Raw genomic sequence first — 18,172 nt, forward strand, 5'->3', positions numbered from 1 at the left:
TTAATTTTTACGCATCATAATTATTATTCATAAGTTTGCTTAGAGGCTCGCTATAAAAACAGACTTGTTTTCAGAGGATCAGCTAAGACATCACTCGTGTTCCTTCCTAACAAAGCAACAAACGCTGTACAAATATATATATATATAGATATTTGTATTGGTGTCACCTTCATAGCTGGTGCTTTGGGCTATAGTGCATGAAATTATTGCTTGCTGTGAAACCTGAGACTGCAGAGCTTCTTATTGAGGTAATTTGTAATGCTAGACTACCTCCATATGACAAACAATACATTTAATGTCATTCACATGAAACCATTAACAAGTGAAAATTGTCATAATGTCTCTCTCTTTTTCCATCAATGTAGGTTAACAGCACAAGACTAGGCCTCTTCCTATCTTCCCTCTAATCTCCTTCCAGACTATTATAGCTAGAATTAAAATGATAGCAGCCACAGGCCCTGATCAAAGCATGGATCAGCAACGTCAACGCTCGTATCTACCCACATACCAGTACATGAAGCCATCTATAGCTGCTTCTTCTGGAGCTCCTGTGAACCAGTATTCAGCAACCACTGCCCGCCCTATGTATCAATTGTACGACCAATCAACACAGAATGGTTACATGCCTTTGGGCTCACATACAGATTACTCTCTTTATTCCAGCTATCCTTATCAATCGCTGTCGTCTAGGACTGCGGCACTCTGTCGTGCTGCTGGTAGAACATGGCCCATTAATCAGGCACAAGAGACTATCTCAGCAGGCTCCAATACTGGACTCATGGCTGGTGGCAATGCTACTGCTATGGCCATGCAAGGTAGCAGCAACCGCTTCCAAAAGCCAGCCTACTCATACATAGCACTCATAGCCATGTCCATTGAATGTGCCCCACACAAGCGTGCCACTTTGAGCGAGATCTGCCAGTTCATTCGAGACCGTTTCCCCTACTACCAGCAGAATTGTAAGCAAGGCTGGGAGAACTCCATCAGACACAATCTTTCCCTCAACGAGTGCTTCGTGAAACAGCCAAGAGAGCAAGGACGCCCCGGGAAAGGACACTACTGGACGCTGGACAAGAATGCTCTAAAAATGTTTGAGAATGGCTCCTTTCGTCGACGCAAGAGGCGCTTCAAGAAGGGAGACGTTATTGGAGTAGAAGACCATCCAGAGAGCGCCGGGATCTGTAGCACAATGGATGCACTGAGGACCCACGGATACATAGCTGGCCTTGCTGCTGGAGGCAGCCAAGGCCTTCCCCCAGGCCCTCACAGAGGGTTTGCTCAGCCTGCTGGAGGACTCTTGCAAGGAGAAATAATATCACCATGTACACCACACTATCCTGCTATACGTCAGCCGGAATCGGCCCACGGGCAACACTTTGTATTCCCAATGGGAGGTTCCACTGTACCGGGGATGTCGTCTGCCCTACCATCTCAGCACATGCCTCACGGGATGCAATCCCACATGCTGTCAATGGACCAGAGTGGGGTAACCTCCTCTCCTCTTGTTGGGAGCATGCATGGTTTCAATTCCCAGGCTCCGTGGATGTCCGGCCTCATGTTTCCCGAAGTGACGTCCAATTCCAGCATTCCCGATACAAATCAGACCTCGTCAGCAACAACAGAAAAGCAGATCATTTACTCTCCTTATGATGGTCATCAGGGCCCCCAAAACAACTCCCCCATACATGCATCAGCAATTACAAGCCCTCTGTCAACTTCCCAAAAGCAGCAGCAGCAGCAGTGGTCAGAGAACTCTCCTCTACCACACATCCCGGACATACCCAGCATACCATCCTGTGCCGAGAGCACTGGTGACAATGGGCAGCTAAGCATTGGGCCTTCTACTACTAACGGGTGTGGGATTGGAGAGATCACGTCTATCAATATCACATCGGATGCTTCCAGTGATGGTGGTGGCGATATCATGCAAGACAATGGCTCTGTGTGCATGGCTAGACTCTCTGACAAAGTAGAAGAGCTCATACCTGAACTGAGACCAGAATAATAATAATAATAATAATAACAATAATTTATTCTCTTCATTTTCTCTTCCTTGCTTCATACATTAATCATATCATCAGCATCACTCCTTCCTTTGTTTTAGACATGATTTTCGTTTATTTTTTGTATTTAATAATAATTAATACTGATTATTATAATAATTAAAAGTTATTACAGTTAATAATTGGTTATTAAATTAAAATTATTTAACAACGTTAATTTTTCTATTATTATTTAACACGTGGGCAAAAATGGCGTCAGGGAATGGTGCACTCCCAGAGAGAATAAACCGTAGCTCCTCCGACGAGACGGAGAAAGTCGCAATGATTACAGGCATAACAGGACAGGTTGGTATTTATGACAGAAGAATAGAAGAGAATAAGTCAGAGAAGAGAGACGAAACCTCATTGAACTGTTTATTAAAATTATATTTTTGCTAGGCTATGCATAATAAACTATGTACACATAGTTATATTTTGGGCCACATCAAAGACCATAGGAGTAGTTTTGAGATTATAGTCGGTCTCCTAATATTTTTTCCCTGATATTATGGATACTGTATAGCAGATAATTTTGGATTTGGCGAATTTGGCATTTCGATAGCCATTTGCCAAAATAAAAATCCGCTATTTTGAGCCATTATACACATGCTCAATGGCACGTGGCCACAAATTTGCCAAATTAAAAATCCGCCAATCATTAAAGTTAAGCAATTCGCCAAATTTTAGCCCCTCCAAAATTTCCCACTATACGGCATGTAAAGCACTGTAGCTTGTATGTGTGTGGGTAGAATTCAAACTGACCTGTTGTGTGGGTGCCTATGTACATATGTATGTATGTAAGCATGGAAATTATATATTCCTTGAGTTGGTGTTTGTTTAATGAAGGAAATGGGGTTGGTGGATGCTTTCCCTATTTTGCTATCTATGTCTTGTTTACTGGTCAGTGTTGCTTTGATCTCAAAGGATATTCAGTTTTTGGGTTTTCATTTTTGACTATAGAATTTTGACTTTGGGGCGTCTTTATAGCTGCACCCCAAACTCAGTCACTTTCTCTTCTCATCTCTGTTCTCTTCCTCCTCTGTTTCTTCCTCAATCTCTCCTCTTTTTTCTTTTCTCTCTCTTTTCTCTTCCCCTCTCTCTTTCAAGGATGGATCATATTTGGCTGAGCTATTACTTGAGAAAGGCTACAAAGTAATTCCTTCCAAAATACAACACACACACACAAACGCAATCCATTAACATTCTGTTGCTCTAACTTATAACTACTACTAAATAATGCACCACACTTTACATACAGTACATTATGGACCAGATAGTGTACATTAGATCATCATCATACATTAATGAGTAATGATATATATACACTATACATGCACATGTATAGATGTACATTAAAGATTAATACTTTATAATGAATGCATTGTACACATGCATTTCCTTTTGTTCATGATGTGTTACTCCATGCTGCATGGTAAAGCCAAGTACTATTACATAGGTTCTACTTACAAATCTTTTTTGAACTGCATTTTATGGTCTTCCATTAATATTGAATGATCTTTCTGCATGTAGTCCTTTGTGTGGTTGATTTGATCATTTGATCAATGTGTATAGTCACTTGGATGTGTCTGTGTCTCCCTCCCTTTTGATCTTTCACCTCCTTCCTCCTTTCTCTCTCTTCCTCCTTTTCCCTCCCTCCTCTCCCCTCTCTCTCCTCTCCTTGATCTTTCCTTTCCTCCCTCTCTTCTCACTCTTCCTCCTTAGCCCTCCATCCACTCTCCTTTATAATGGCTGATGATCCATCATCCATGTAATAATACTAATGAAACTAACTATAATAATAATAATAATAATAAAAGTAATAACATTACATATACCCTACCCTATCTTTCTGTTTCTCTTTCTCTCTCTCCACATTTTTATTATGACCTGTGGTATTTAGCAGTCATAACAGAGATGCAACTTGGCTCCTCATACAGCCTGTATCCTATAGATAACTATTATTGATAACTTACGCTCTATTCTGCCCTATTTGGTGTAGCTATGTGGCTCATGCAAATTGCATGTGATTTAATACAGTACACATACATGTATGTAATACTCAATAGTTTAATATGTACATGTGCATGTACTAGTAACTCATAGTATTATGTAACAGTCATATGTATATTTATGTTTTTGTGTACCATGTACATGTATGTGCATGTGTTTATAGCAATGTACGTGTGTACGTTTGCATTGTAATTAATTTTTTGTGCTGCTATTAAAGTTTGGAGAACTTTGTCTACGTGTTCTGAAAACTGACATAGTTTATGTTGCATTTTCCTTCTTGATCCTGTATACCATGCAGGGTCCAAGTACACTTATTAATGTGTGTATATATTTGTGGTTAGTGAGAGAGAGAGGAAAATAGAGAGAGCATGTGAGGAAGAGGGGGAGAGAGAGAGGAAGAGGTAACCTTGTCTATATATCCATGGCACCGCTCCTGGTAAAATCACGTCTCTTCTTTAACTGAAAATATTTTTTAATATCATATGATCATGCATGCACTCTTTTGGCAGATGGCATCATTAGTAATGTGTACTGTAGCATATGGTAGTTGTATAGTTTGCACTGCCTAAAGCTAACATGTGCAGTCACATCACAAGTGGTGACTGTTGATAAAGGGGACGCCAGAATCTGCCCTAAAATACCAAACAAACGGAGACCGTCTTGTAAAAGGTCCAGATAGTTTACCATTTCATTAGGGAAACTGGAATATCTCTATTTTCAGTGCCAATACACACACACACATACACACACACACTGTTCTAGCTGATTATTATAGTACTAGATATCTTATTTGTAATGTACTTTCCTTCCATGTACATGTACACATTCGTATTTACATGCATGTAGATCCATGTGGACTGTTACATGTATGTTTTTTTAAATTTATTTGATGATATGGTGTATATGTGCATGTGTATTTCTCTGTGTGTGTGCATGTTTTCTTATTTTTCTTTTTAATAAAATAATAAATAATATTATTTATTAATGTGTAGTCAATCTGTCAACAGAGCATTAAATACACACACACAGACCTCATGTCCAAAAACAATCGCCCACACTGCTGTAACCTTTCTCATGCCTCTCTCTCCCTCCCTCTCTCTCTGTCTCTCTGTCTCTCTGTCTCTGTCTCTGTCTCTCTCTCTGTCTCTCTCTCTGTCTCTCTCTCTTCCCCCCCTCTCCCTTTCTCTCTTCCCCCCCTCTCTCTATCTCTCTTTCTCCCCCCCCTTTCTCTCCTTCTCTCCTTCCCCTCTCTCTTTCTCCCTAGGTTCATGGTATCATAAGGAGGTCCAGCTCATTCAACACTGGTAGAATAAAGCACCTGTACAGCAACCCTGCCCTTCATGAGGGAGGAGGTGAGAACTCATGAGATTCTCAATGAACAACTTTCATATGCACATCACACATAAACAACTCAATTTATATTTACATGTACATGCATTGTTTGCTTGTATGTACATAATAGCATGTACATGTACATGTATACTTCTTGCTCTCTAATTGAGTATCATTAGCACTGGTAGTCATTTGATTGTTTGTGTGTATATAATACAATGATAGTCCATGCGTGGACTCCAGTCCACATGGTCAGTGATTCCTAATGATGCTGTATATTCATAACACACACAAACAATTGCTTGTGTTCCTCTGTTTTACTCTTAAAAACCAACAGAGACAAACACAAACTGATACATATCATATCTAACCCAGCCTGTCTAATCAGCCTCTCTCTATTTGTTTAGTAATCACAAAACCTCCAGTGTAAAAATAATCCATAACCATGCATACACACACACACAAATACACATTCATAGTACACTCATTGTGTGTGTATGGGCACTTGCTGTATGTGTATTGACTTATGAAAGTTTGTCTCCTTCAGCTTACATAACTTGAGACAATAATAATATAACACTAGCTAAACTAAACTAGACACTTGAATGCCTCTAGGAAGACAAACCGTGTATAATATATGCATTATAATTTCAAGTACACATACATACATGTACATACATGTACATACATACTGCTTAAAGTTATAATAATTTTAAATCTTTTGCTATGTGTACATGTATGGCCAGTTACATATTATCATTGCTTTATTGCATATAAATGTACATGTATGTATATAAATGTACATGTACATGTATAATGTACATGTACATGTATAATGTAAGCGGTCCTTTATATTAATGGCTTTGTTGTCTAAGTGTCTGATGCTTTCATAAGGTCCCCTCACTATTTTGGGACAATAACATGTCCCGTCAGACGTCCCATGCACCTGCTCTAGGTAATGCGTTCTTGTGTACTTTTCATCAGGGACAGCTTATTTTTCACCCACCAGTCCATCCTTGACATAGTGGTATTTAGTTTGAGTCAACAACCCTCTCTCTTATGTACACAATGGAAACTGACTGATGACTTCTCCACACACCACCACACACGCACACACACACACACACACACACACACTTTTATGCATCTATTACGTATACTTGTATGGACATCACTTCTTATAATTATAATATCTACACTGTAGCCTTTAAATGGTCCTTGTTATATAACAGGGCTTAGTTCACTGTATTGTATTTTTAATGCATCATGTGTTGTGTGTGTGGATGAATGTGATTTTGATTGATGGTATTACAGTGATTGATCACATCTGTCTTTTGTGATGGGTAAACAATATTTTTGTTTGTTCATGTTATTACTGCTTCTCATTATGTGTGTGTAGCATATGAATGTGCATGTGCAACATACATATGTATGTGTATATATGATATAAATGTAAATTATGATATTATTAATTTGGATATTCTTAATCTTGACATAATGTACTTGCCTCTTTCAGTGTTCTCCTGTGTATGTAATCCTTCTCTCCTTTTTTAGTTAATATTATAATCTGACATGTTCTCTCTTTCCTTGCAAAGTTGCTGTTTCTCTTTATTTGTTGTTTTTTCTTCATTCTCTTTCTCTTTCCTTATCTCTTGCTTCTTTTAATGTTCTTTCCCTTTATCCTTCCTCCTCTCTCTCTCTCTCTTCCTCCTTCATCTACTGATTCCACTCTCTCCTTTTCATTTTACTCTTACCCTCCAAAATACATGTACATGTACATAGACTTTCATTTGCTACATGTACTGTTAGTGTATGAATTACATATAATTGTACATGTAAATACATGTAACTTCTTAGTATAGTTCAATTTGCATGTACATGTTGCATGTTTTTCTACTAGCTCTCTTTTTTCTCAGCTGGCATTCACAACCTCGCTAAAATTTCATTTCCTCTACTTGTCAGTTTCTTCCAATGTGGTATCATTAATTAATTTACAGCTGTACTTATCAGCAGCCTAATTTTGGCTTGTTTCCAAGCCAGAGCTGTTGGTATTAAGCAGCTAGTTAAAACATGCTGCCAAGAGTCTGTCTCTGGTAGGAGGATCATTGTTGATTTAGCCTTTGAGGCCATCACCACTAGTGTTTGCTATTCTCCCCATGCTTTTCTCTCTCTCTATTTCTTTAAGTAGGCCTCCATTGCATGTGATGTTCACATGCTCTTGTGTATTATGTCATATATGTGGTTTAAATGGTTTTATAATCTCACTTATTACTCACATTAGCATGCAGTCTTCAAGTGTTTATGTATTTATATACATGTACATGTACATGGGAATGGTGCACAGTACACATACATGGTAGTTATTATAGTTTTGTTTTGTTGTTTTCTTTATTGTTTGTTTTGTTTGTCTGCTAGTTTTTATTTAGAGGAGCTTATTCTTGAAGTGATTCTCTCCATTTTTTTTATAGGTCTGCTCCTTCATTATGGTGACCTTACTGATAGTTCCTGTCTCGTTAAACTAGTCTCTGAAGTCAGTGCCCCTCCCCCCTCTCTCTCCCCCCCTCTCTCTCCCCCTCTCTCTCTCCCCTCTCTCTCTCTCATTCTCCTTTCCCTTCCCCCTCTCTCTCTCTTCTCTTTCTCTCTACAATCTCCTTCCAGGTGATATTTGTTTCTTTTTCTTCTCTCATTTTGTTATATTAAAGCGTTTGGTTTTTTTCTCATTGTTGCTTTTACGTTGCACATCAAACATACACTTCCCTCTCTCTCACTCTCTCTACTACTAACATATACACACCACAGCCTGTTACCATAGTAGCAATCCAGTTGGCATAATAATAAACAATCGAATAACTTTAAATAAATAAAATGGCTCATACACATACACACACATTGTTAAATATACATGCAAGTACACGTACATACACACACACATCCACCTTGTATAATCCTCACTTGTAACATAGTGTGACCCTCAGACTTTGTACTTCATATTTGAGGTTAGAATTAGGTAGCCATACAAAGCTATATACTTACTATATACATACATGGTATATTCATTTTCCTATAGTATAATCATAGTTCTGCCTTTGGTGGTTGGGGTTGGTCAGGACAACTTCCTCAACAAATGAACCAACCTGTTCATCACTTAGACCAACCAGCCAATTAATACTAATAGCCATGCAATTAATGCTAATAACCATCCAATTAATACTAATGACCATACATAAAGCATGATATTGTAGTCTACTAGTATGCTGTATATAAATTTAAAAGGAACAATATTAGTTTCCAACCACCTTCAACTTTTTTCTAGGCAGAACCCTGTATCATATTGTACCATATTTATATTGTACAAATCTATACTTACTATACATGCATAATAAATTAATAATATTCATTTCCCTACAGTATAATCTGACCATATGTCCATGGGTCTTGTGCCTCCTCTTGCTATATTGAAAGTGTAAACCCAGTGACTCCTCACTTTACATATTAGGATCGTTAAAATAACATTGACCCCATGTACTATTGGATTTTACATTCATTACATGTTTATTTTATTAGCCTCAACTATGAGTAACCATCTCCATACATGTACATGTATATGCATGCGTGCGTGTGCATGTATGACATGCGTGTACATGCATCATGTACATGTACATGTATTATAAGATGTATGGTGTATGTATTTTATGTGTGCACAATGATTGCATATGTTTCATGTGTGTGGTTTCATTGTTGCTGTTTTTTGGTTGGCTCTAGTTTTTGGAGGAGAAGGGTTTGCATAATGGTAATGTGATATTACATTATTAATCACTCCACTCCATGCAGTGTTGTATTTATACTGTAGCTCTTAGGGCCATGCTTACATGTAGTCCAGTTGTCCAATTATTAATTTTAGGTTTTTGTTTGTTTTATGTTAATGCATGTCCTAAAACTCGTTTATCCAGATGCTCTAGATTTTAATTGCTAGGCCATAGATTATGATATGTATCGATATTTACAAACTATCAGCTTCATTTTAATTATCTCTGTCTCTCTCTTCCTCTCTCTCTCTCTCTTTTTCAGATAAGACCAACTGAGATTTATAATTTAGCTGCTCAGAGTCACGTAAAGGTAAATATACATATACATGTACATGTATATAGCAACTCAACTGGTACATGATGCATGAATATTATTATTACTTTGCTTTAAATAAACTTGATGATGATGGTGTTGATGTGCAAACTGTCAGCAAGTGTTTATTTATTTTTTATTTTTGAGCTCTTGATGATGTATGCTTGGCTGCACAAGATCACTTTGATGTCACACATCATGGAGTCCCATCTTCAATTATTGATAGTTTGATCATCAGCTTATTAAATTGATAGCATTTCTTTTGACATGAGAGCAAGCATTATATAGCAATGAATTGTTTACTGTCCACATTAATGGTCGATGAACATAGGAACACATTTATGTGTACATGTACATTTATTGCTCAATTACTGGACAATAAATGATTTAATCTTTTTATCTGTATGGCTGAATGGTATTATGGTTGTAGCAGTTAAAAACTGAATGGGTCGTGTACTGGGATGTGGATAGAGAGAGAGAGAGAGAGAGAGAGGTCATAGATTAAGAGGATAATCCTTCACATTCCTCTGATGTGGTCTTTGTATTATTATAAGGTTTGGAGGGAAAATGGCTGGCCCTCTAAAACTACCTACTCTTTTTGTCCATACCTCTCTCTCTCTCTTTCTCTCTCTCTCTCTCTGTAGTTTAGCTTTGATCTGTTTGACCACAACCTCAAATGTTTCGTGTGTGGTTTCTCTTTCATTCTTTTTCTGCATAAAATAACATACCACTCTACCTGATTGTTGACATTAGCTATGTGTCTCACAGCAGCTCTCTCTCTTCCCAACTGATGGTACTGACTTTATACATGTACATGTACATGTGTATTACATGTATATATACATGTACATGTATATTGCAGTACTGCTTAATATTCAACCTATACGTGCATTATAATTTAGAGGTCCGCTAATAATGAGTTTTCCATTCTTTATCATGATGCAGGTGTGCTACAAGTTGCTCCATTAGAGTTGGTCACTATGCTCAATGTAAGGGTGTGCCACGAAGCTTATGTAGCTCTATTATAATACATTGGGCACTGAAGGAGATAGAGAGTACACCTTGTGTGTGTGTGTGTGTGTGTGGGATTTTATTGTGGTACAATGCGAAGTGGTGGGGGATGGACTATCTTACAATAGGAGCTTGCTTGTGGCTTGAGTTGTCAATGAGTGGCTGTGTGTCTAAGGCTTTGTGGCAGGTCATTCCTTTATAGCTCCTTCTAGTGTTCTCATTTGTGAGTCTGCCCCCTCCTCATTTAGAGAGGGTTTGGGCGGTCAATGGCCTATGGATCTGGTGGTAATGTCTTTGATAATGATGTTAGTAATGGTGTATGTGAGTGTGTGTATGGTCTATTATCTGTTGTGTGCCATCTAATATACTTGTATCAGATTAGATTACCTATTAATGTTTTTTAAGAGACCAGACAAGCAGATAATTTTTATTTATTTTATGCATTAATTTTATGCTTGCATGGATATTCTCATAATTCAAATCAAACTTAAGTATAATAATTATAATTATTTTGTTTGTTGTTCTGTTTGAATTAAATCCCTCACAGTGTCTTGTACTGAACATGTACAGTAGTCGGTTGATCTTTTGTGTTTCCCACCTCACTAAGTATACAAATACTGGACATCCATCTTCTTTATACACTCTATCATTATAAATAGCAATAATGGAGTCATTATACTTTATGTGCTTGTGCTGTTAGTTCATCATACGTGTGCATGTACTTGCAGGCAGAAAATAATTGTATTATTTTTTTTTCTTTTTTACATTAGCTCTCCTTTGATATGAGTGAGTACACTGCTGATGTTAATGGGGTTGGTACTCTTCGGCTCTTGGATGCCATCAGGACGTGCGGACTGGAAAAGAAAGTGAAGTTCTATCAGGTACCAGAACCTATAATACATGTACATACACGTGTGATGGATCAAATAGTAGATGGATAGTAATTATATTAATATTCTCAAGCTTTTTTAAGGAAAACTATATTTAATATTTACTGCTCTTCTTGCTTGTTACAATTAATAGGTTTTTGTATTATAGTTATATGAGAGAGAGGTCCTGTGGGTTATAGGGTATCCCAGTACTGAGCTAAGGGACTCCTCCTCATCAAACCATTGCCTCTGTTTACAGTTCAGCTCCTACCCACTCTATGCCTTTTTATCAACCCCCAAATTCCTTGCTTCTCTCTCTTTCTTTCCTTTTCTCCACATGAGCTATGTACATGTACATGGATATACGTGTACATGTACATGTAAATCAAAGGCTACCACACACTCACTCAAATTGGCCACAAAACTAACAGACTTCCTCTTCCTCCTCCTCCTCCCTCTTTCTTCAGTCATAACTAAAGAATGTCTTCCAGCCATAACATTAATAAAAATAAAAGAAGCAATCAATCCTCCTTATATTGCATGTGCTCATGAATGTACTGTGTCACAGTTTAGTCAAACCTGCTATTCTTAATTATAGATCAGTTGAGTTCTTAAAGACCACCCTTGTAGGTTAAACACATGTTAAGGGACCAAAAGCTACATAATGGGAAATTTTCAGGAGGCCTAGCCCAAATATGGTAGACCAAAAGTCTCTTAAACTCCCTCTAGATCTAACACAGTGTGCATACATGTACATGTATGTACATATTATGTCTTGTGCGGGGAGGTGTATTGCAATAAAAGGAAGTAAACTTTATATTGGTGTAATCTTTTGATGATGATATTGTTTTTATGTATCATTTATGTGTGTGGGGGCTGTGTGTGTGAAAGCATGTCTACTGCTTTGCTAAGGGAGAAGACATTTCCACAGTCCACACACACACACACACACACACACACACAACCTTTCAATATGCACTCCCTTAGTAATATAAAATGCACCACTTTTATTGTTAATATTGATATTAGGAGGTTATATAAGCTAGCAGTGGCGTAACTACATAGGGGCCTGTGGGGGCAAGTGCCCTCATAACTGCTTCTTGTGCCCTTGCAACTAGGCAGGAGAATGAAGGGATACAAGTTATAACTGACTCAACTGAGCTTGCTATATTAAGTGTTCATGAGTATTGCTTTATTCAGTCCCCCACTGTGCCCTCACTCTTCATTTATTCTAGCTATGCCACTGTAAGCTAGTAGCATCATTTATTGGCAAGGGAAAATTAGCTCCAACAGCTTCTAATTATTATTTATATCCATCATCATGTTTTGTGTGTCTCAGTACTTTAATCATTTAATGTGGTGTCAGTGTTACATTTAAAATGTTTGCTTGGTTTAGCCTGTACATATGTTTCCTGTTGTTTTAAATGTGTTTTCTTTGATAAGTGTCTTTAGCTATACTGTCAGTGGATTAGGCCCTTAGTTTGTGTAAATAAGTGATCTCTTAGTGTTATGTTAGCGAGGTTTGTTGGGGAAATAACTCTTTGTAAAGCCTCTCTGTTTGTTCTCTGTAAGATCTATACAGTAATTGCAATTTTAATGCAGCCCATGTACTCTGAACCAGCATTAGTCACCATGGTTGCTATAAGTGAAGGTCTTTCAGTCTCTTTGTGAAGGCTGTGAAGATGAAGGAGCTTTAGGAACACCCTGCCAATGAAGGATCTAGTTTTACTTCTCATTGGTTATTTGTTGTCTTTGATCCTTGCATTCCACTCATTTTCTTTGGTGTGTGTGTGTGTGTGTGTGTGTAATATTGTCCATGTATAACTGTGCTACACCAAAGCCTTTATGTTTTTTTGGGAATTTTAAGTGTGCATGTGTCAGCTCAGCTCAATATTATTTTATTTATTTAATTTTTAAAATATTTCTTAAACATCAATATTAGACACACAGAAGACCTGAAATAGTATTTCTTTCATAATTAAATTTATTTCTTTCACTACAATTTGAAATTTTAAATACGAAAGATTGTAATTTTCCCTGTAGCAGCTAGTCCATTTATAATTTATATTACAGCTCTTGTGTATAATTATTATATTTTTAATGCCTGGTTACTGGTTCATAATTAAACTCATGTTGTGTCTATAGTACATTTCTACTAACAGCTAGTCTTTATTGAATTATTTTAATTTTTTGTTCCTTTCATTTTAAAAACTGCCCCTAATGCCTAGCGTGTATTGTCTTCGCACTTTACAATTTAAAAAATTTTTTGTGTGAGCTTTCACTTTGAGGGACTGTCTGCACTTTATAGAAAATATGACACTTTCTCTGTTTAGTTTCAGTCTGCATGCAATGTACATGTACATGACTGACCCCATAATACAGAGGATGGAATGGAAACTGGACAGAGTGTGGTATATGTGACAGTGTGTGTGTGTGTGTGTGTGTGTTGGTGATCTGATAACCCACTGGCCCTTATTGATGTAAATGACCTAATTCTTAGACACTCCCTGACCATTTCCTAAAGCAGAGGGTCAAATAAAGAGGTTAGGAATATACTTAGACTCTGTCTGGCCCCACCTTTAACAGCTGCCTACTGTTACCCATCAACACTCACACCTTACATAACCCTACTTGCCTACATGTACTAGCCAGCCTTACTCTAGGGCACTTATACTGGCCACAGGAGGAGGAAGAGGAGAGAGAGAAAAGGAGGAAGGAGGTCTTTGGAAAGAGAGGTGCTAAGGACAATGGGTAGATCATGCAGCCCTGGTTGAGCCACACAGCTGTGTTTGTCAATGGATTTTTGCGTGTTTATTTTAGCCCTTGGGTCTAGCATGAACCAAAAACCAGGGCCTATGCTTTTTTGTTAGTTCCTTGCCTTTTGTTGTCTCAATTAATGTGTCTATTATGTACTCACTGTACGGTAATGCAAGTATTTCAGGGTTTAGGTCAAGTGCATGTACATGCATATGTCACAGGATTAAGTATTTAGTTAGTAAAAAAATATTTCATATCCTTGTGTCATTCTGATTAGAACTATTCAAGTTATGGGTGTTCTAAAAGTATGCCAATTTCTAAAGAGCATTCCTTTATTTCTAAAATTGGTTCCGAAAGTATCTCAAATTTCATCATGCATGTAATACGCCTTGTAGAAAGATTCCTATTGTGGTGTGAATTTTTTAAAATGCATTTTTAAAAAGGTGCTCTTTAGCATTAATTTTTTATAAAGACTCATTTTAGGAATTGTATGCACCTTTTCATTATTTCCTTCTGTACTTAAAGTGTTTATTATCGTTAGACAGTTTAGGGAAAGAGTCATGAAATAAGGAAAGCATTGTTTCCTTTATCTTTGAGCAGCCTCTTCCTTTACTGGAGAGAGAGAGAAAGAGAATACACTCATTATATATGTTTATACACACACACACACACATACATAATGCACTATAGACTGAATGTATCTCAGTACATGTATTGGTGATTATAATGGGAGGCAGTGCCTAAAAGAAACAGGGTAATATTTTTGAAAGGGGGGCTAGGAAATAATTTTTTATTTTTATAATACATTCTGATACATGTATGTAGGTGCTCTTAGCTTAGATTTTTAGCTGATTCCAATCAAAATTGGATTTTTTGAACTAGCTCAAAAATTGAGCCAATGTCCCTGTACTATAACAGGGTACTTGACCAAATTTTGCAAAATATGTCTAGGAGAGAATTCTCCATTTTTATAATTTATTTTGATACATATACATGTCCTTATGTCATGTTTTAAGTTTGAGCTGATTCTGATCAAAATTAGATTTTTTATGAATTTTTTAAGTTGCTCAAAAACTGGGCCGAAGTCCCTGTACTATAGTACAGGGTACTTGGTCAAATTTCGCCAAAAATGACTAGGAGAAAATTCTCCATTTTTATAATTTATTTTGATACATATACATGTCCTTATGTTATGTTTTAAGTTTGAGCTGATTCCGGTCAAAATTAATTTTTTTATGAATTTTTTAATTTGCTCAAAAACTGGGCCGAAGTCCCTGTACTATAGTACAGGGTTCTTGGCCAAATTTTGCCAAAAATGACCAGGAGAGAATTCTTCATTTTTATAATTTATTTTGGTACATATACATGTCCTTATGTTATTGTTTTAAGTTTGAGCTGATTCCAATCAAAATTAGATTTTTTATGATTTTTTAAAGTTGCTTCAAAGAAGGGCCAATTATGATAAACTATAGGTGTGGGTATTTCACTGTAGCAAGATACTCTTGACTTTAATGACCAAACTGTGTATGATATTATGTGTATGTGTGTCTGTGTACATGTACGTGGGCAATGTGAAAAGATACTTTTATCAAATAATAATTATGCACAATTTCTCACACTAGTGTTACCTTTATCTTTTATCTCTGCTTTCCACTTCTTCCCACATCCTCCAAATTAATCACTTTCTTTTTCTTTTTTCACCCACTCCATCTTTCCTCTCTCTCTCTCTCTCCCTCTCCCTCTCTCTCTCTTTCTCTCTCTCTCTCTCTCTCTCTCTCTCTCTCTCTCTCTCTCTCTCTCTCTCTCTCAGGCTTCAACTAGTGAATTATATGGTAAAGTTCAGGAAATTCCACAAACCGAAAAAACTCCATTTTATCCTCGCTCGCCATATGGTACGTGCATGTACTGTACATGTGTAGGTAAATTGTAATTATTATTATCATTAATTTTTTTAGCTGCTGCAAAGTTATACGGCTATTGGGTTGTAGTCAACTATCGTGAAGCTTATGACATGTTTGCCTGCAATGGAATCTTGTTCAACCACGAGAGCCCAAGAAGAGGTTATAGGGCTAATAATCTTCTTTTGCCATTTTTTCTTCCATTATCATTTGTTTTCCTTGATATTTTAATTGGTCTATTCGTTTGTTAAAGCATAATTATTGCAGGGTTTCCCACAAAGCATGCTAAGTGAGCTAAACAGCATGAGCTTCATGAGCTGACAGGCACTACAATACAGGTACATATGACATTTAGAACAACTTTTTAAATTCATAAAAAATCTAAACTTGATTGAAATAAGCTCAAATTTTCTACATAGCATAAAAGCAAGTATATTTATTAGAAAAAAATTATAAAAATAAAGAATTCTCTTCTAGCCATTTTTGACAAAATTTGGCCAAAGTTCCTGTACTGTAGTACAGGGTGTTTGGCCCGATTTTTTAGTAACTTTTAAAATCTATTAAAAATTCAAATTTGATCGGAATCAGCTCAAACTTTCTACACAACATAAGTACATGTATATGTATTAGAAAAAATTTTCTAATGGAAATTTTTCTCCTAGTCATTTTTGGTGAAATTTGGCCAAGTACCCTGTACTATAGCACAGGGACTTTGGCCCGATTTTTGAGTAACTTTAAAAGTTCTTAGTGAATTAAAATTTGATCGCAATCAGCTCAAACTTTCTACACAACATATGTACCTGTATATGTATCATAAAAATGATAAAAATAAAGTTTCCTCTCCTTTTGATTTTTATCAATTTTTGAGTAACTTGACAATTCGCATGATTGCTATGCCAAAGCCCTGTGGGTAACCCTGTATTAATGTTCTTATTTTTAGGTGAGAATTTTGTAACTCGTAAGGTAACTCGAAGTGTTGCTCAAGTTCATTTGGGACACAGAGAATCAGTTAGTTTACAATTGCATTGTAAAATTTATTTTAAGCAATTTAAAAAAAAATTTTTTTTGGTTCAGTTTTCATTAGGTAATCTTGGATCTCAGAGAGATTGGGGGCATGCGAAGGATTATGTTAAGGTAATTGTATTTATTAATATTAGTCATTTTACTAGTCATTATTATTATTATTATTACTTTATTTATTATTATTATTATTATTTTTTGATTTAAATAGTACATAAATAAAATAAAATTAAAATTATTTTTATGGAAATAACAAAAATATTGTACTAATAATAAACAACGACAACAGTAATAATAACAACAACAACAATAAAACAATAACAGTAACAATATTATTATTATTATTTATTATTTATTTTTTAATTTAATTTAAAGGCAATGTGGATGATGCTTCAGCAAGACAAACCTGATGACTTTGTCATTGCTACTAATAAAACACACAGTGTAAAGAAATTAGTGGAACTAGCTTTTAAAGAAGTTGGTCTTACCATCAGGTAAAAATATACCTTTCTTTCGAATAATTAATATGCAATTAAATTCACTCGATAAAATATATATCTTTTGTATTTTTAGTTGGAAAGGGGAGGGTTTGGATGAAGTAGGTGTTGATCAGAATGATATTGTTCGTGTTACGGTCAACCCCAAGTATTACAGACCAACCGAAGTGGTTAGTGATTCATCATTACATCATGAGTATTAGTAGAGAATCCTTTGTAGCAATTTTTAGGGATGCCAAATTATAATAGCAAGTTTATCTTACCAGCCTTATACATTAATTTTTACTTGATTTTTTCATTGTATAGTCTTATTTTAAAGAATTATTTTTATTAAATATTAGGACTTTCTTCAAGGTAATCCTGCCAAGGCAAAGGCTATACTTGGCTGGGAACCAAAAATTGAATTTGAGGTACAGAAAATGAACATCGCAAAGTCCTTGTAATTATTATTATAATTAATAGGATTTGGTAAAGGAGATGGTAGCGTCTGACATTAAGTTGTTATCTGCAGATCCAACTGCTTGAGGAATTTGCTACATTTTTTTATACATAATAATTCAAGCTCTTTATCTTTTTAAAATAATTTCTTTTAAATTTTGCAAAAAGAGGCGTTTGTG

General features: G+C 36.2%; 2 protein-coding genes across 3 annotated transcripts; both read left to right on the forward strand.

Moving 5' to 3' along the window:
- Nucleotides 1-66: 66 nt before the first annotated feature.
- On the forward strand, nucleotides 67-2,132 carry LOC100633925 (forkhead box protein E4-like). Of its 2 annotated transcripts, NM_001308622.1 has the most exon segments (4): nucleotides 172-248; nucleotides 366-1,883; nucleotides 1,885-1,894; nucleotides 1,896-1,908. In NM_001308622.1, coding segments are annotated over 3 exon segments (1,467 nt in total). In that variant the 5' UTR covers nucleotides 172-248; nucleotides 366-439.
- A 108-nt stretch (nucleotides 2,133-2,240) lies between these two features.
- On the forward strand, nucleotides 2,241-18,160 carry LOC100634053 (GDP-mannose 4,6 dehydratase 2-like). Its single transcript, XM_003384374.3, has 14 exons — nucleotides 2,241-2,348; nucleotides 3,150-3,194; nucleotides 5,317-5,404; nucleotides 7,853-7,914; nucleotides 9,453-9,500; nucleotides 11,285-11,395; nucleotides 15,951-16,032; nucleotides 16,096-16,200; nucleotides 16,979-17,046; nucleotides 17,113-17,172; nucleotides 17,434-17,552; nucleotides 17,632-17,725; nucleotides 17,897-17,965; nucleotides 18,018-18,160. Exons 1-14 carry the CDS (start codon nucleotides 2,253-2,255, stop codon nucleotides 18,078-18,080), a joined length of 1,110 nt encoding a protein of 369 aa, XP_003384422.1. The 5' UTR covers nucleotides 2,241-2,252; the 3' UTR covers nucleotides 18,081-18,160.
- The last annotated feature ends 12 nt before the right edge of the window (nucleotides 18,161-18,172 follow it).

The sequence above is a fragment of the Amphimedon queenslandica genome, unplaced genomic scaffold, assembly GCF_000090795.2.
Source record: "Amphimedon queenslandica unplaced genomic scaffold, v1.1 AMPQUscaffold_13492, whole genome shotgun sequence".
In the NCBI taxonomy this organism is placed as follows: domain Eukaryota; kingdom Metazoa; phylum Porifera; class Demospongiae; order Haplosclerida; family Niphatidae; genus Amphimedon; species Amphimedon queenslandica.